This window comes from Heloderma suspectum, chromosome 6, assembly GCF_057233095.1.
Source record: "Heloderma suspectum isolate Gila_16-S chromosome 6, 16-S_ref, whole genome shotgun sequence".
In the NCBI taxonomy this organism is placed as follows: domain Eukaryota; kingdom Metazoa; phylum Chordata; class Lepidosauria; order Squamata; family Helodermatidae; genus Heloderma; species Heloderma suspectum.
The window spans coordinates 94527499-94547811 of NC_139463.1; the positions used below are offsets into that span (position 1 = coordinate 94527499).

Below are 20313 nucleotides of genomic sequence, written 5' to 3' on the forward strand. Positions count from 1 at the left end.
ACCTTCTCAGTCATGGTACCCAACCTTTGGAACCTCCTCCCCTGTACAGTTTGGGAGGAAGAAATGTGGCGAGTTTTAAATGCCTTCTGAAAAAATTCTTTTTTTCAAAAGCTTTTAATGTATTGTGATGATGCTCTGTTTTACTGTTTCTTCTTATTCATTTTTCTTGTGGATGTTTATTGCTATACTGTATTATACATGTATTTTAACTGTTGTTTTGTGTGTTTTGTATATAAACCTCTTATGGACGTTATTATAGCAATATTAATAAATAATAAGCTATGCTGTGCAGGGCCACCCAAGACGGACAGGTCATGGCAGAGAGTTCTGACAAAATGTGGTCCACTGGAGAAGGAAATGGCAACCCACTCCAGTATTCTTGCCAAGAAAACCCCATGGAACTTATCACAGGGCTAAAACATATGACGCCGGAAGATGAGCCCCTCAGGTCGGAAGGTGTCCAATATACTACTGGGGAAGAGCAGAGGGTATTTCCAAGTAGCGCCAGAAAGAGTGAAGTGGCTGGGCCAAAGCCGAAAGGACACTCAGCTGTGGATGTGTCTGGTGGTGAAAAGAAAATCCGATGCTGTAAAGAACAATATTGTTTAGGAACCTGGAATGTCAGATCAATGAATCAAGGTAAGCTGGAGGTGGTCAAACATGAGATGGCAAGATTGAACATCGACATCTTGGGAATCAGCGAACTAAAATGGACAGGCATGGGCAAATTTAATTCAGGTGACCATCATATCTACTACTGTGGGCAAGAATCCCTTAGAAGAAATGGAGTAGCACTCATAGTCAACAAAAGGGTGGGAAAAGCAGTACTGGGGTACAATCTCAAAAACAATAGAATGATCTCAGTACGACTCCAAGGCAAACCAGTCAACATCACAGTAATTCAAGTCTATGCCCCAACCACTGAGGCCGAAGAAGCTGAGGTTGATCGGTTCTATGAAGACCTACAACACCTTCTAGAACTAACACCAAAAAAAGATGTTCTCTTCATCATAGAGGATTGGAATGCTAAAGTAGGAAGTCAAGTAATCACCAGGATAACAGGCAGGCATGGCCTTGGTGTACAAAATGAAGCAGGACAAAGGCTAATAGAGTTTTGCCAAGACAACATGCTGATCATAGCAAACCCTCTTTTCCAACAGCACAAGAGGCGACTCTACATATGGACATCACCAGATGGTCAATATCAAAATCAGATTGATTATGTCCTTTGCAGCCAAAGATGGAGAAGCTCTATACAGTCAGTAAAAACAAGACCTGGAGCTGACTGTGGCTCAGATCATGAGTTTCGTGTTGCAAAATATAGGCTTAAAATGAAGAATGTAGGGAAAGCCACTAAACCAGTCAGGTATGACCTAAATCATATCCCTTATGAATATACAGTGGAGGTGAGGAATAGATTTCAGAGATTAGACCTGATAGACAGAGTGCCTGAGGAACTATGGACGGAGGTCTGTAACATTGTTCAGGAGGCAGCAACTCAATCCATCCCAAAGAAAAAGAAATGCAAGAAAGCCAAGTGGCTGTCAGATGAGGCTTTACAAGTAGCTGAGGAAAGAAGGGAAGCGAAAAGCAAGGGAGAAAGGGGAAGATATATCCAACTGAATGCAGAGTTCCAGAGAATAGCAAGGAGAGACAAGAAGGCCTTCTTAAATGAACAATGCAAAGAAATCGAGGAAAACAATAGAATGGGAAAGACTAGAGATCTCTTCAAGAAAATCGGAGATCTCAAGGGAACGTTTTGTGCAAAGACAGGCATGATAAAGGACAAAGAAGGCAGGGACCTAACAGAACCAGATGAGATTAAGAAGAGGTGGAAAGAATACACAGAACTATACAGGAAAGATCTAAACGTCCCTGATAGCCATGATAGTGCGGTCACTGAACTTGAGCCGGACATCGTCGAGAGTGAAGTCAAGTGGGGCTTAGGAAGCATTACTAACAACAAAGCTAGCGGAGATGACAGTATTCCAGCTGAGCTATTTAAAATCCTAAAGGATGATGCTGTTAAAGTGCTGCACTCAATATGCCAACAAATTTGGAACACTCAACAGTGGCCACAAGGCTGGAAAAGGTCAGTTTATATTCCAATTCCAAAGAAGGGCAACGCCAAAGGGTGTTCAAACTACCACACAATTGCGCTCATTTCACATGCCAGTAAGGTGAATTTAGGGATGGACGAAAGTCCCTTACCTGTTCTCGAAGCTTGCTTCGCGGTGGGGGGGAGGTGCTTCGGTTCTCCCCCTGAAGTTCATGCAAGGGGGGATAGGCGTCCCGCCTCGCCCAGCCGAAATTCAGGCCGGGGGGGAGGCGCCCCATCCCTTGCCGGCGAAATTCAGGCCGGGTAGAAGTGTCCCATCTACCCGGCCGCGAAAAAAAAGTAAAAAAACAAACAAACACCCCCGTGATAGGTGTCAGGGTGGACACTGAGCCCATAGAATCCCAGAGTAGTTCTGATGCTGAGGAAGAGCAGTCGCTCCTTCGGGAGAGGAGCGCGCTCCTAGGGATGGCAGAGAATTTCTCCCCAAAACTTCGGGGGCCGAGCCCCAACGTGTTCGGCCCCCCGAACAAGTTTTGGGGAGAAATTCTCCGCCCCCCCGCCCCTCGCCCCCCCCCAGGACAGGACTTACCTTTGCCGAATGTCCCTCCCGGCGGCGGGCCGCCATTCCATAGGGAGCCGCCATTCCCATTCCTTATTTGGTCACTGTAGTCTACGTAAAGACTTTGCAGATCAACGCTATTTGCGTTGCCCTTATTTTCGCTGTAGTCTATGTAAAGACTTTGCTGATCTAGCCGTGATAGGCTACGTTAATCGTCACGTAGCCTATCACGGGGGTGTTTTTTTTTTTTTTAACTTTGGAGTTCGCGGCTGGGTGAGGCAGGAAGCCTCCTCCCCGGCCTGAATTTCGGCCAGGCGAGGCGGGAAGCCTCCCCCCCGGCCTGAATTTCGGCCGGGCGAGGTGGGAAGCCTCCCCTCCCGGCCTGAACTTCGCGAGGGGAGCAGCAAAGCGCCTCCCCCCCACCGCGAACAAGCTTCGACAACAGGTAAGTGACTTTCGTCCACCCCTACATGCTCCTTTTTTCCCAGGACCAACAGCTGACGGAGATTCCTCCCAGCCACATTCCTAGTTTAGAAAGCAGTCCAGGGAGTGACTCAGCAGAGATATCAGACTGGGGGGGATGCGCGGCGCAGACGCAGAGAGCGGTGCCAAATTTATTTATTTATTTAATTTATTAATCGCCCATCTGGCTGGTCACCCAGCCACTCTGGGTGATGTACAACACACCATAAAACAATTTAAAACAATAAAATTCTACCATAATTTTTTTTTTAAAATACCCTAACCCACCCCAAATGCCTGCCTGAACAACAGCGTTTTTAATGCACGATGGAAGCTCATTAAAGAGGGGGCATGACAGAGTTCCCTAGGGAGGGAGTTCCACAGAGTGGGGGCCACCAAAGAAAAGCCCCTCTCCCTCGTCCCCACCAGTCTAGCTGTCTGTACAAGCTGCAAAAAGACCTGCCGCCGGGAGGGACATTCGTGAAAGGTAAGTCCCATCCCGGGGGGGTGGCGGGGGGGTGGAGGAGAATTTCACTGCCAATTTTGGGGGGCCAAATGCGTTGTCACTCGGCCCCCCGAAGTTTCAGGGAGAAATTCTCCCCCATCCCTAAAGGTGATGCTCAAAATCCTACAAGCTAGGCTTCAATAGTATGCGAACCGAGAACTACCAGAAGTACAAGCTGGGTTTAGAAGAGGCAGAGGAACTAGAGATCAAATCGCCAATGTTCGCTGGGTCATGGAGAAAGCAAGAGAATTCCAGAAAAACTTCTATTTCTGCTTCATTGACTACGCTTGATTATGTGGATCACAACAAAATGTGGCAAATTCTTAAAGTGATGGGAGAACCAGACCACCTTACCTGTCTCCTGAGAAACCTGTACGAGGGTCAAGAAGCAACAGTAAGAACCAGACATGGAGCAACTGAGTGGTTCAAAATTGGGAAAGGAGTACGACAAGGCTGCATATTGTCACCCTGCTTATTTAACTTATATGCAGAGTACATCATGAGAAACGCCAGGTTGGATGAATCACAGGTCGGAATTAAGATTGCTGGAAGAATTATCAACAACCTCTGATATGCAGACAATACCACCCTAATGGCAGAAAGTGAAGAGGATCTAAAGAGCCTCTTGTTGAGGGTGAATGAGGAGAGTGCAAAAGCTGGTTTGAAACTCAACATTAAAAAAATGAAGATCATGGCATCTGGCCCCATCACTTCCTGGCATATAGAAGGGGAAGAAATGGAAGCAGTGACATATTTTACTTTCTTGGGCTCTAAGATCACAGCAGACGGTGACTGTAGCCATGAAATTAAAAGACGCTTGCTCCTAGGGATGGCGGAGAATTTCTCCCCGAAACTTCAGGGGGCCGAGTGCCAACGTGTTCGGCCCCCCGAACAAGTTTCGGGGAGAAATCCTCCGGACCCCCCCGCCCCCGCCCCCCCGGGACGGGACTTACCTTTGCCGAATGTCCCTCCCAGCGGCGGGTCCGGCCGGCGGTTCGGAGGGTGTTCGAGCGGGGCGGGAGTGGCAGCTGGTCTTTCGACCAGCTGCCGCCGCCGCCATTGCAATAAAAGAAAAAAAAACGCCCCCATGATAGGCTACGTGACGATTAACGTAGCCTATCATGGCTAGATTTGCAAAGTCAGCCGTGATAGGCTACGTAAATCGTCACGTAGCCTATCACGGGTGACTTAAAAAAAAAAAAAGCACGTATGGATAATGGCGGCCCCCATATTGAGCCGCCATTCCCGTTCCTTATTTGGTCGCTGTAGTCTACGTAAAGATTTACGTAGACTACGGTGAAAATAAGGGCAACACTGCATTGCCCTTATTTTCGCCATAGTCTACGTAAAGATTTATGTAGACTACACCGACTAAATAAGGAACGCGAATGGCGGCTCCCTATGGGGGCCGCCATTAGCGTATGCGCTTTTTTTTTTTTAAAAGTCACCCGTGATAGGCTATGTGACGATTATCGTAGCCTATCACGGCTGACTTTGCAGATCTAGCCGTGATAGGCTACGTTAATCGTCACGTAGCCTATCACGGGGGCGTTTTTTTTAAAAAAACAAAAAAACAATGGAGTTGGTGGCCGGGCGAGGCGGGAAGCCTCCCCCCCGGCCTGAATTTCGGCCGGGGCGAGGTGGGAAGCCTCCCCCCTGATCTGAACTTCGCGGGGGGAGCAGCGAAGCACCTCCCCCCTCACCGCGAACAAGCTTCGACGAAAGGTAAGTGCCTTTCGTCCACCCCTACTTGCTCCTTGGGAGGAAAGCTTTGGCAAACCTAGACAGCATAGTAAGAAGCAGAGACATCATCTTGCCAACAAAGGTCTGTCTAATCAAAACTATGGTTTTCCCAGTAGTAATGTATGGCTGTGAGAGCTGGACTATAAGGAAGGCTGAGCGCCGAAGAATTGATGCTTTCGAACTGTGGTGCTGGACAAGACTCTTATGAGTCCCCTGGACTGCAAGGAGGTCAAATCAGTCCATCCTAAAGGAAATCAACCCTGAGTGCTCATTGGAAGGACAGATACTGAAGCTGAAGCTCAAATATTTTGGCCACCTAATGCAAAGAGAAAACTCTCTGGAAAAGACCCTGATGCTGGGAAAGACTGAAGGCAAAAGGAGAAGGGGATGGCAGAGGATGAGATGGCTAGATAGCATCACCGATGCAATGAATATGAACTTGAGCACACTCCGGGAGAGAGCGCAGGACAGGAAGGCCTGGCGTGCTATGGTCCATGGGGTCACAAAGAGTCGGGCACGACTGAACGACTGAACAACAACATTAAATAAACATTTGTGTGTATGCATGCACACACAAACACAGTATAGGAAAATGTATAAGACCTTTGAGGCTGCATGAGTTTGAGGTTGTGGATGGAGACACTGGGGTAAGAGCTGGTGCAAATGCCCCCATTTTATTGAGATATGGTATTGCTCCCTAATCAGTCATAATGCCTGAATAGGCTCATACGAATGCAGTAATTTGAATATAGTAACCAGAGTTGACAGAGATTGAGATTTCTGACATGTTTGTGAAATCAAGCTCAAGTCTTTTATATTTCAGACAGGAATGACTGCAAGCAATGTGCAGAACGAATGTACTCAAGCAAGAATCGGGATTTGTGTATTCAGAAGTTGGTTACCTTCTTGTCTTATGAAGAACCTTTAGGGATCAGTTTAGCCTGTTTTTCTCTTTTTTTTTCTTTGATCACAGTTCTGGTGCTAGTAATCTTTATGAAGCAACACAACACCTCCATCGTCAAAGCCAACAACCGCAGCCTCACCTACACTCTCCTCATCTCCCTCCTGCTGTGCTTCCTTTGTGCCTTGCTGTTTATTGGCCAGCCTAAGAATGTGAGATGTCTTCTCCGACAAACTGCTTTTGGCATCATTTTCTCAGTGGCTGTTTCTTGTGTACTGGCAAAAACCATCACAGTGGTTCTGGCCTTCATGGCCACTAAACCAGGATCCACAATAAGCAAGTGGGTGGGGAAAAAACTGGCCAACTCCATTGTTATTTCCTGCTCACTTATTCAAGCAGGCATCTGTACCATTTGGCTGGCAACATGCCCCCCATTCCCAGATCTTGACATGCACTCAGTGGTTGATAAAATTGTACTAGAATGCAATGAAGGCTCGGTGTCTGTCTTTTACTGTGTTCTGGGCTACATGGGATTCTTGGCTATTGCCAGCTTCACTGTGGCCTTCTTTGCCAGGAAGTTACCTGACAGTTTCAATGAAGCCAAGTTTATCACTTTTAGTATGTTGGTCTTTTGCAGTGTTTGGTTATCTTTTGTTCCAACCTACCTGAGCAACAAGGGAAAATATATGGTAGCTGTGGAGATCTTCTCTATCTTAGTCTCTGGTGCTGGATTGCTAGGTTGTCTCTTTTTCCCCAAATGTTACATTATTATATTGAGGCCTGAGCTGAACAACAAGGAACAGCTAATAAAAAGAAGAATCAGACAAATTTAATTACCTGTGTGGTTTACTATAGTTTGTAATCAAGAGGTGTGAAATGTGTGTTGCTGCTTTTTATACCTTTATGGATATTTTAACGTTACCCCAGTGGATCAAATGACAGTGTGTTTGTGTGTCTGTGAGGTACTTTATTAGGGAGAATGGCATGGGGGAATGAATTAAGCTTTCCACCAGTGCCATAATCTCACTCCATTTCAGCCCCCCCCCCATAGCTACATGAAAAAATAAAGACAATAAAGTAATTTTTCACTGTTATCCCACATCATATTCACTTGAACTCTTCATTTCTTGGTAAGTATAATCTTTATCTGATGGTGCTTCACCTCTCCCATTGTCCCCGAATGTTTTCTGCTCCTCATCAACTCCCCAGCAACTTTATACTCATCTTTCCATTGCCAGGCAGTAACATCATTGGGATGTGCCCACAGCAGTGCACTTGATGCAAGCAACTCAGATAAACTCTGTACCGGCACGTTCAGACTGCAGAAATGAAAAATATCAAATTGATTGGATTTTATTTCAAATATTGATATATTTTAGAGATGCTGTGAGCATCCAGCTTGGGGCTTGATCTTGGAAGGTTCCTGTCAGCTCAGCCCCCAGACATGAGTCGTTCAAGTGTGGAGGTCCACACTGTTCTGCAGAGCCACCATTTTGTGCAAACAGGTGCCTTGGCCTTTTCCATACATCATGATTCTGAAGACGCGGCAACAGTAAAGAGCCCCATTTACACAAAATTAGAGCCACAGATGGTCTAATTAGACCATTTATGTCTGTAATTTTGTGTAAATGGGCCACTTCATGCAGAATCACAATTTATGAAAAAGACCAAGCCACCATTTTGCACAAAATAGAGGCTTGGGAGCACAGTGGGGGGCTGCAAACCACTTGCCAGGCACCCGCAGACTTCCTGCTCAGCACACACTGCAAACAGGATCAGTCAGCCAGCAGGGGTCCAGAGAGAAGCATGTGGTGAGGGATGGGGTAGGTTCGCCCATCCCTAATGTATTTTACTTAGGGTTATGATTATGAAACCAATGAGATAATGGAGAAAAACATTTCCGTAGTACACATTCTTCACAAAATTTTAATTGGAAGATGTTATATTCAATGCAGCCTCTTGCACTCAGATTATTTGTTCATTAGATGTTTTGGCAGAGCAGTCATCTCTACATTAAGTTATAAATGGGGCTGAGTGAAAGTTCTAAGTTTAGGGGCTTTCACCAGAGTTTGGAGGTGGTGGGGGATGGACCATAATTTCCCCCTTCCTGTCCTTGTTAAATATTCAATTTGGCTGATGTTGTGCAGCTTTCTTCACTGAGCCCAGGCTGCCATGTTCACACATAATACCACACTTTAAATGATACTTTTTTCCTGATATACCTTCATTCCAGATTAAGTTGCCCACTTTAGACATTACAAGAACTGAGGGTTGTTTAAAACCTGGGTTGTTGTGACTTCCATTCGGAGCCATGTCACCCTTGCAGCATCCTGTGGAGCTGCCATGGGACACTTTCTCAAACAGCTTTTTAAAAGGTTGAAAAACCTTTTCATCTCCCTCCTGAAATGAAAAGGGGGGTCAGGAGCAGCTTTGGATAAAGTTTCTGAAGATTAGCTATCTCTACATATTAGCAGGGAGGCTGGACTCCAGAGCTAGTTTGCCAGAGCTAAATCATCGCTCAAAGCTGTTTTGAACCTCCTCTCTAAATAGGCGAAAATAGGGCTGGCAAGCTCCATTGTAGTTTATGGATTAAGAAACGCCAACAATATCTGGGGAATGGACTAAGACATATTAACAGTATTTGAGGACCTGCAAGACTTGTTTGAAGAGAAGGATGACTACATTAAGATGAAAAAAAAGTTCTCTGCCTACCCCCCCCCCCCACACACACACACCTCCCTTGGCAAAGGCTCCGAGAAGCAAAAATACAGAGGAGTTACTTGCTTTGATAAAAACTTTGTCCTTGCAATTTGCTGAACAGGTGAAGAGATTGGATACTATTCAAAATTCCATCACTGCCCTGTAAGGGGTTGTGGATTTAATCAACACCTCATGGCAAAAAATGGAGGCGAAGATTAATGACCTGCAAGATTGGGTGGCAGGAAATGAAACAACATCTCAAGCTTTTTTCAATAATTTCTTTGCTAGAATTTCTCAGATGGAGGCTTTGGAATGCAGGGCAAATGTATGTATCATGGGAATTAAAAATTTACCTACTGATGTAATTTTGTCTACTTTTGTAGATAAGTTCCTGCATGAGATACTCCCTGTGCCATCTGATTATTCATTTGATATTGAGCAAGCATTCTGTGTGTCAAATGCTAAAGGGACTGGTTATACAGTTATAGTCCAATTTGCAAGAATCTCCGCAAAAAATTATATCCTGCATTTGGCAAGAGAGGCTGGAAACCTTTTTTGGAAACAAGATAAAGTTATGCTGTTTCCAGATTATACTAAAGAAGTGGCTGATAAAAGAAGGCAATTTACCAAGGCAAAAAATCTGGCAAAACAAATGAACTTATTATGCCACTTAAAATATCCTGCTACATTTTGCATGTTTTTCTGAAGGCCAGATGAATAAGTTTCTAAATCATGAAATGGCAGAGGCATGGCTAAATGGAAAATCATGTGAGATTTCTGTCCCACCACCATGAACTGGAACCTACAAACATGTTTTGCTAACTGTCTATGTTTAGTCTAGAATATCCAGTCTAGGCCAGAGATAATTGCTCATATATATCTGTTCTTTTTGTTTATCTTCTCTCATTTTTTTCTTTCTTTTCTCTTTCTCTCTTTTTTAAAATTTTCTTTTTAAAATGGATATGAAATACTGAACTTAAATTTACTGTCTGAGCGTGTATAGAAATATGCACTCTCATTTATATATTTAGTATAAAATGTATTAGTGATTGTTGTGAGGTTAATTTTAAGATTTATTATCATATAATATTATAAAATCTATTAGTGATTTGTTAGTATTATTATTTATCCTGTTAAATCTCCTGTCATTATTATTATTATTATTAGCATTATCGGTTAGTAAGATTTTTGGCTGCTTAAATTGTTAAGCTTTAATATTATATGTTAGCTGAAGGTAGGAGTGTATGAATGCCACTCACTCGTCCAGTGACGGGCAGGATGTGCTTGTAGTTGTTGACCAGGTTCTGGAACTCGGCTGGGGTGAAGTGGGCATCCCACCGGTTCAGGTCAAAGTAAGACCAGGGGGTGGTGAAGCCCAGGAAGGTGTTGCTTGCCTGACAGACCAGCCAGTGGTCCATGCATAGATTGGCATTGCCCTTGGCCCAGGTGCAGCCCTGTTTGATGCTGCCCTCCTGGTCCCCAGTTTCGGCCAGGTCCACTCTCATTCACATATAAGACTGAGTTCGGTCCCAGTCTTTAATGCACATGATTCTTGTTTGCAGCGTTGTAATGGTGTTGCTAGAGAAGGTGGAACCTGCCAGCCACTGCACTGGATTGCCTCCCTGGGCCGCATTTCCTCCAGTGGCCTGATCCCCTGTCCAGCAGGGGTGGCTTGGCCGTCCTGCAACATAGCCACGTCTTCCAGGTTTGGTCTGTGAGGCTTCTTTCTAAGGGCTGGGAGCATTGGAGGGCTGCCCTTTCTCTTCTGGGGCTCTTTCGGAGGCTGGGACTGACCGGGGTTTCCAGGAGGTGTTTGTTCAGCCAGAGATGCTTGGGATGTGGGGTCAGGCTCTTGGTTGGGCATGCCTTTCTCGCGCTCGGGTTGTTTGTGGGGGCCGGTCTTGGACACTTTGAAATAGCAGAAACAGACACTGGATAAGTCTCTTGGGGTACAATATGTACTTTTTGCAACTCTGTAAAACTTGTCCCCCCCATTTGGCTGGCCTGTCAACCATTTGGATGTCGTCGAGCTCAGTGAAAGCCTCAACGTCCCCGGGCTCTTTGCCCAGCGGGTAACTGACTTCTCAGACTCCGGGAGGGATGGGGAGTCATTTGGGTGTATCCCTGGCGATGACCTCGAGGGCAAGCTCTTGGGGATCAGGTGGGGCGGGAGGTGGAGCAGGCTGACCCTGGGTTCTGGGATCATTGTACCAGTCCCTGGGTTTCCACCCCCATGGCTTGTGGATGCTGAGCTGAACCCAGGTCTGGCCTGAGACACTTAGGCTTTCAACTTTCAACTTGGGTTGGAAGACTGCAGAGATGGGCTTTCCTGAGGAGAGGGATAGGAGGCGCTAAAGACATGCTGGTAGATGCTGCCCTCAAAGTCTCCCCAGCCCGACCTGGGGATCCACTGGAGCTCAAAGGGCTTATAGTACTTGTTGGAGGTGCTGACTTTATGGCTGTGGATGCCCCGGTGACAGGGCCTGTCAGAGAGTCTCTGATAAGTTTGAGTGATGACTTCAGTCCACCCTTGGGCGGGGGAGTTGGGTCTTTTGGTGTAGCGGGTGAGGACGGGCCTGGGGCAGGGACACGGCTTCTTTTTCTTGGTGGGGGGCAGCTGATCTGCTGGAGCAGGACCAGTGGGGGCTCAGGAGGAGCCTCCATTTTGGACCCCTAGGGGGAGCTTAACCTCTTCGGCATCCAGGGCCTCATTGGGGAATAGATGGACCCGTACATTCTTTTTCTTGGCCTTCTTGAGAGCTGGGGGCACCTGGCTCTCCAGGATGATGGGGGAGCTCAGGTCTGCTGGATCTTCTCAGCAGGCGAGATTGGGGGTCTTGGGACCAGGATGCCAGCAGGTGGGGTGCTGCTCGCACCGGCCACAGGGCTACTTGGACGTTTTTGTCCCCCAGATTACATCTGTCAAGCTTACATTCTTATATTCTCAAGGAGACCAACTCTGTCATTAAAAATGCTCATTCCATCTAGTTCCAAAAGAATATGGCTGGGGGAAAACTTGTTTGTTTGAACTGAAGCTTTCTCTCTTGTCTAATTAGACAGCATGGAGAACTTAGGCTTGTTACAAATGCCTCACAGTAAAAAAAGAACCCTGTGAGGCATTTGTAAATCTAGCCGTGATAGGCTACGTTAATCGTTACGTAGCCTATCACAGGGGTGTTTTTTTTTTTTTTAACTTTTCTTGTAATGAAAATTACAACTTTTCTTGTAATGGTGGCGGCGGCAGCCAGTCGAAAGACCGGCTGCCGCCCCCGGCCCTGATGAAGACCTGCCGAACCGCCGCCGGGACCCGCCGCCGGGAGGGACATTCGTGAAAGGTAAGTCCCATCCCGGGGGAGGTGGGGGTGGGGGGGCGCGGAGAATTTCTCCCCGAACAACCTTCGGAGGACCGAATGCATTCGCACTCGGCCCCCTGAAGTTTTGGGGAGAAATTCTCCCCCATCCCTACGGCTATGGCCGCCGCCATTTGCGTTCCTTATTTTTTGCCGTCTTAGTCTACGTAAATATTTACGTAGATTATTATGGCGAAAATAAAGGGGAACGCAAATAGCGTAGTGGGCGCTATTTGCGTCCTTTTTTTGATTCACCATTTTAGCCTACGTAAGTCTTTACGTAGCCTATCACATCTCTGTAAAAAACAAAAACAAAACCCAAACCTCCAGACTGCAAATGGTGGCGGCAGCAGCCAGTCGGAAGAACAGCTGCCGCAGCTGCCGCTGCCCGGAACATCCGACCCAGGTAAGTCTCGTCCCGGGGGGGATCCGCAGGGGGGCGGGGGGGGGTGGCAGGCCATTCTGCCACAGATGTCGGGGGGACGAATGCACTGGCATTCGGCCTCACCGAGATCCGTGGCGGAATTCTCTGACAACCCTACTTAATTGCACTTAAGAATTACACTTAATGATGCTTAAGTTATCGGGCTTTAAAATGTGTCCTATCAATTGAGCAGCTTCTCTGTTATTTCTGTGGTCACTGAGACAGCAACCTTCATTTAGCACAATGGAAGGAAACACACAGGAAACACCCCTTGACCAGGGTCGCAGTGAAAGGCACACCCCTGGACAGGGCTAGCATACCCAAGGTCCATGTGGGGGTCAGGGCACACAGCAATTATACGGGGGAGAACCCGAGTTAAGGAGAGAATTGGACTTTAAGCAGTTGCAATAAATCCGTTTTTTTCCCTGATAAGCTCTGGGGTGGCTGCAGGATGGTCATGATGTCATGCATCCCTAACTACCTCAGCAGTCGGCCGGCTCGAAGTAAACTGCTGGAAACACACACACACCAGTCCCTTTGATACAAAAGTGAAACAAGCTCCATCTGGGCTGTCATTATCAACATTTTGCCTTTTGGATTATTTACCACTTCCTCTAGTCTGTACATATGTGGGAACCATCCCAGAAACACCAAGGAATCAGAGTCTCCATACACTACCAAGAGCATTAGCATTGCTACTCAGGCTTTGATTATATATATTTACACCCTCTTGTAGCATCTCATTAAATTTATTGTCCAAATTGTATTTGGGGATTTTATTTATTTATTTTTATTTATTATTAAATTTATTAATCGCCCATCTGGCTGGTCACCCAGCCACTCTTTCAATGAAGGCAAGACAGACACCACTGTGGGGAAAAAATGGAAACACAGTTTGCACAAATCTTTCTCCATTGTCGTCATTCATAATCAGGACCCCAATCCACATCCACCTAAAATGCAGAAGCAAAGAGAGAATCCCTGCATACTGAAGGGCTTCCTGAGGGATGACCTGGTAGAATGGAAGCCCTGGAATGTTATTTGTCATTATTGGAATGGTGCCAAATATGAGCTAAAGAGAGCTGGCTGGGTGGGAAAAGATAATAATGGTTGTGTTGATACAGAACACTGATGTGTTCATGGCACTTCTTACAGAAACTGTGTAAAAAAAGTGACTGTTATTGTTCCCATGTTCGAGGTCCAGAGCAGGTACTAAGAGGACAGTGCATGGCCCATGTCAACCAAATGGGTTCATGTCTCGGGAAAAACTACAAGGGGAGGGGGAGGATCTGTTCTGCTTGAAATTTGCTCTGAGTTTCTCTCCCCACCCTGCTTTTGCCATGTATGAATAATTTGTTCAGTAAGATTTTAAAGATGTGGTCCCTTTTCTTCTTGTCCTATTTGCCCCAGGTCTAATAGACAGTGACCACATTACCTAACAATATACCTGAGACCCAGAGTGTTTTAAGGCTGGTTTCAAGGAGAGAGAGAAAGATTTCCACCTGGTGGCAGTGTACGAAACCATAGGAAGGGCAGTGCAAAGAAGAATGGGGCACCCTATTTTTTCCTGTTTTCTTTTCCACACACAGGACAAGGTGTTGGTGGTTTGCTACAGAAAGTTTGAACAAAGTGACCATAATCAAAGTGACAATAAGAATTTCATTCTCTTCTGCAGCATTTGGCTTTCTCCACTTTTCTCCACTACTGTCTGTAGGCAGAGGAGCCCCATTTAGATTATTTAATTGACTGATTCATTTGCTAATATCCTGCTTTTTCCTCTGAGGAGTCCAATGTGGTGTGCATGATTCTCCTTCTCTCCATTTTATCCCCACAAAGATCTTGTGAGGTAGGTGAGGTTGAAAGTCAGTGACAGGCCCAAAGTCACTTCGTGATCTTCATGGCCACAAAGTGGGCCATAATGACCTGGAGAGATCTGGACTTGAACCCAGGTCTCTTCAGTCCCACTCCAACACTTTAACCACTACAACAAGATTTAATCTTGTCCCCCAGATTACATCTGTCAAGCTTACATTCTTATATTCTCAAGGAGACCAACTCTGTCATTAAAAATGCTCATTCCATCTAGTTCCAAAAGAATATGGCTGGGGGAAAACTTGTTTGTTTGAACTGAAGCTTTCTCTCTTGTCTAGTTAGACAGCATGGAGAACTTAGGCTTGTTACAAATGCCTCACAGTAAAAAAGAACCCTGTGAGGCATTTGTAACAGGCCACAGTTCTCCATGCGATCCAACTATCTACCTTATCAGGAGAGAAAACTTCAGATGTGACAAACAAGTTTTCCCTCCGCAGTTGTTCAGGGAATCTGCAACTCTGAAGAGGTGATTACCTTCCTCTTTAATTATCACAATTATGGTAGTTGCTTCTGCTGCTTCTAACATAGAATTGCAGTGGCTGCTAGCAAAACTAATAGCAAGACTGTGAAGGATGTGATAAAAATCCCCAGTACCATTTAGAGAAACTGGGAATAGCAAGGATCCTCCAGTGTGATGCTGGAGTGTATTAGCAGACTACATCACAATTTTAATCACTCTAAGGACAATAGTGTTGCATAGGAAAATAGAGAAATCTGTGCATAGATGGGAAAACTGTACCGAGGATGGTCATATCACTAATCTTGCTACTAGCACTCTGTCCCCATATGATATGCGAAGCTGGTATTGTGAGATGCAGGGTCTCTGATCCTCAGCCGCCACTTCACATGTATCATCAGTCAGGAGACGTCATTATTGGTGGTGTTGCTTCTTATGGTGGCTTAATCTTCTATCCAACAGCCTTCACTGAGCCACCCCTTCCGGCGTCATTTGAAGAACTTGTGTAAGGAGGTGTTGTTATTTTTTGGTCTTTATTTCCATTTCTTTTATCACTGGCATGACCAGTCCTAGAGTGGCTGTCTCAACACAGCAGCTGAGGCTGCAGACCGATGCATGTTTACACGGAAATGTCAGATTTAAATGCCATGCGAGTAGACATTCATAGGCTTGTGCTGTTGTTGGCTTAGGCTGTTGAAAAAGTGAAGGCAGCTAAGGGAATACTGAAGAAAAGAAGCCACCCTTCTGGGGAACCCTGGAGGGATGGATTTGGCCTAGGCCTGAGGTTCTGCACCCCTGGACTAGATTAACTTTATGATCCCTTCCTTGGAAAATCCTTACTTCACATAACATGTGGTTTCCTCTGTTCAGATTGTTTGGTTTCCCTAGCCACAGTACCTCCATCTTGTCTGGATTAAGTCTCAGGTTGTTTGCTCTCATCCATGCTAGGGGTGGACGAAAGTCACTTACCTGTCGTCGAAGCTTGTTCGCGGTGGGGGGGAGGAGCTTCGCTGCTCCCCCCGCGAAGTTCAGGCTGGGGGGGGAGGCATCCCGCCTCGCCTGGCTGAAATTCAGGCGGGGGGGGGCTTCCCGCCTCGCCTGGCCGCGAACTCCAAAGTTAAAAAAACCCCAAAAAACGCCCCCGTGATAGGCTACGTGACGATTAACGTAGCCTATCATGGCTAGATCTGCAAAGTCAGCCGTGATAGGCTACGTTAATTGTCACGTAGCCTATCACGGGTGACTTAAAAAAAAAAAAAAAGCGCATATGCAAATGACGGCCCCCATAGGGAGCCGCCATTCGCATTCCTTATTTGGTCGCTTTAGTCTACGTAAATCTTTACGTAGACTACGGCGAAAATAAGGGCAAAGCAAATAGCGTTGCCCTTATTTTCGCCATAGTCTACGTAAAGATTTAGGTAGACTACAGCGACCAAATAAGGAATGGGGATGGCGGCTCCCTGTGGGCCAGAATCCATCTGGTCTTAGATGGGGTGGCACTTCCTCTGAAGGAACAAGTGTGCCATTTGGGTGTGCAGCTGGACACAGCACTAACTGGGGAAGCTCAGCTGGCAACAGTGGCCAGGAGTACAGTGTTCTGCTCAAATAGCCATTTAACAGAAGACACAGAGAGACAATAACTTGGCCAAGAAATTGATTACAAGACAGAGATGTGATCTGAGCCCTAAATGCCAAGTCACAGATTTCCTTCCACAAAGCACAACAAAATACCAATTTCAGAAAAGCAGCAAACTCGTGTTTTGTTTGTTTGTTTGTTTAAAATGATTTTGAAGGTCAGTTTTTAAGTGGACATATGAAGGTGGAATAAAGGACCATTTGAAAACAAAAGATGTGCTGTACAACTTGTTATGGACCTCCAGAGAGATCCCTCCCACCTCCATTTCAGACATTTGTTTGTTTTTACTTTGGGCAATATAGGGTAGCAATTGGAAATTGGAGATACAGACCCCAGTATCACCACCACCAAGATCATCCAAGGAATTTTAATGACTCCATATCAATATTACGAAGGCTCTCATTCCAAGAATGTTAAAGCCTTCCTTTTGAAAAGACCCTGATGCTGTTTTTGTACTTTATTCAAACATTACCGGGATGCATCTGCTTCGTAATAAGCAGACCCTGTTCCTTCTGTCTGTCTGTTGGCTTGCTGTGTATATTGATTTTCATGTGGTTTCATCTGAATCTATTGATTTCATCTGGAATCTTTACCATCATGGTTTGTGATAATAAAATAGATATTTCCTGCTTGCTCTGCTTGATTTCACATTCTTGAAAGTTTATTCATAAGACAGCTGGTGATAAAGGCTTAAAATACAGAAGTAGAATGTATTGGAATGAGTCTATATATGTATACCTGTGAAGTAGGACCTTTGAACGAAGTTGTCGGATATCAGTAAGCTTTCTCTAAATTGGTACCTTACCTATAAAGTATAGAAAATGTTGTATTTTTAATATGGGCTCCAATATTTTTGGTAGTTTTATCTCTTAAGTTAGTCAACCTTATGCTGAAGAGTACTTCAGTAATGATATCTAGAGGGGTAGCTGTGTTGCAGCAAAAACAACAAGGAGTCTTAAAGACTTACACATTTTTTCTGCCATAAACTTTCGTGGACATTGTCCTCTTCAAAAGATGCAATGAGAATAAACATATGAAGTATATGCATATACTATCAAGGATGATAATTCATTATTTATTTATTTGTTTGTTTGTTATTTAATATTTAATATTTCTACAAGTTTCTGCGAAAATGAGGACTGTTATTATTTTCAGCAAGAGTAATAAATAACAGTTACAGTAACAATGGTTTTGAAGTTGGGGCTCTCCTTCTGATATAGAATGCAACTCTTGTTCTAGTGTGGTGCCTAAGAATTACCAGCACATCCTGGCCTTGGCATTTGCCATAAAGGAGATCAATGAGAACCCTCAGCTCTTGCCCAATCTCACCTTGGGCTTCCACATCTATGACAACTATTTCACTGCAAGGTGGACTTATTATGTCACAATGCAACTTATATCCACACTGAAGAGATTTGTTCCCAACTATAAATGTGACCAGAATAACACCATTGCAGTCATCGGAGGTCTGGATTCATGGATCTCACTCAACATGGTGACTATCTTGGAAAGCTATAAGATTCCACAGGTAGGATGTGTGTACCAGTGTGAATGCGGAATATGAGCATTGACCACTACTTTCATATTTCCTTGTTTCTTCAGTTTTTATATTGTGCCTCGGAGACTGCAATAGGTGAACTGGAGATAATGTGTTGGATCCAAACTTTCTCATATTTCAAGTTAGACCCACAGGAATCAAAGGGACTTGAAGCAAATGTAGTTGTGCTGAACAAAAGTAAAATTCCAAAATCCAACATTAGTAACCCAAGCAAACAAATATGAACTAAGCTACAGTCTATAAAGCCCCCCATATCCTGCCTTAAGAGCCAGGTCTTCACCTGGTCACAAAATGACACCAATGTCAGCACCAGCAGGGTCTCTGGAGTGAGGGTATTCCAGAACTGGGGTGGCACAGCCTTGAAGGCCATCTCCTGCATCTCCACATAGTGTACAGATCCCAACAATGAGATGCAGAGGATCTCCCTCAGCAGATCTTAATATCTGGGCACATGTATACAGGGTGAGGCACTCCCTCAAATGTCAAGATCCTAAGCCATTTAAGGACTGAAATGCCATCTCTAACTCCTTGAACTCAAACCAGAAGTGTATTGGCAGCCAGTGCAGTTCCTTTAAAATGGGTGTTACATGGTTTCCATTCGTTGTATACAAACCCTACAGAGCATGAGGCCACTGAAATAACAATGGACCCTTTAAGGGGAAGGGCAGATATATTCAGACCATATATAAGAGGACAGGAATTTACACTACGGACTGATCACCATGCTTTGCAAGGGACCCAGACTATGCTAAACTCTATTTCTCAGTTGGTGAGATGAGGGAGGGGATGTGAAGGAACGGAACTGTCGCCCATTTTTGTATTTAGTTTAGTTTTAGGATACTATGAGGTTAGATTGTGTGCATGTGTGTGTGTGTGTGTGCATACACTAGTCATTTTCAGCCAAAAGGGTAATAGTTTATAAGTCAAAAGTTAAGTTAGAATATAGCAATTAGGACGTTTTGCTCAGGGAGCAGGAGTTTCCACAGAAGGTCAGGGGAAGAGAGGAGAAATGGTGTTAGTTTAGGAGGCCGGGAGACAGTAAAGCCAGGAGAAGAGAGGGGGAGTTTTAACGTGGAAAATAGAAATTGTTTGCAGAAATAAACAAGAGAAACTACACTCTTAATAAATCAAGAGTTGAGGAGGGAAAATGTAATTTTAAGAGCTAAAGGTTCAGGCAGAAGGACAGAAAAGGAAAGAAAAGGAGACAGAGTAAAGGAAACTGGAGAACTGATTGAAAAAGCTGGACCAATGCCAGTAAGATATTGCTTTGCTATTATTATTATTATTATTATTATTAAATTTATTAATCGCCCATCTGGCTGGTCACCCAGCCACTCTGGGCGATGTACAACATACAATAAAACAGTTTAAAACAATACAATTCTACAATAAAAACATTTTCTAAAATCCCCTAACCCACCCCAAATGCCTGCCTGAACAACCACGTTTTTAATGCACGATGGAAGCTCATTAAAGAGGGGGCATGACGGAGTTCCCTAGGGAGGGAGTTCCAGAGAGGGGGGGCCACCAAAGAAAAGGCCCTCTCCCTCGTCCCCACCAGTCTAGCTGTCCTGGCTGATGGGACAGAGAGAAGGCCATTCGAGGCTGATCTTTTTAAGCGTTTCTGATCTTGTTAAGCCGAGGCCTGTCTGGTGCTGCTGGAGGCACTCCTTAAGATAGGCTGGGCCAGAACCATATAGGGTTTAAAGGTCAAAACCAACACCTTGAATTTGGCCCGGAAAACAACTGGTAACCAGTGCAACTCCTTCAGCACTGGAGTGATGTGATCTTGCTGGCGGCTGCCTTTAATCAGGTGAGCCACCGCGTTCTGTACCAGCTGCATCTTCTGAACCGTCTTCAAGGGTAACCCCACGTAGAGCGCATTACAGTAGTCTAAACGAGAGGAGACCAGGGCATGTACTACCAATGGGAGCAGATGGTTGGGAAGGAAGGGGCGCAGCTGCCGTATCAGATGGAGTTGATACAGCGCTGTCCGGCTCACAGCTGACACCTGAGCCTCCATGGACAGCTGGGAGTCCAAAATGACCCCAAGGCTGTGGACCTGGTCTTTCAAGGGTAGCCGTACC

General features: G+C 45.3%; 1 protein-coding gene across 1 annotated transcript in view; it reads left to right on the forward strand.

Annotated features, from left to right (window-relative positions):
• Positions 1-7062, forward strand: part of LOC146341890 (vomeronasal type-2 receptor 26-like) — a 38614-nt gene extending 31552 nt beyond the window's left edge. The window contains exon 3 of the mRNA XM_084807730.1: positions 6152-7062. Coding sequence (XP_084663856.1) covers positions 6152-7062 — 911 coding nt within the window. The remainder of the gene's footprint in view (positions 1-6151) is intronic.
• The last annotated feature ends 13251 nt before the right edge of the window (positions 7063-20313 follow it).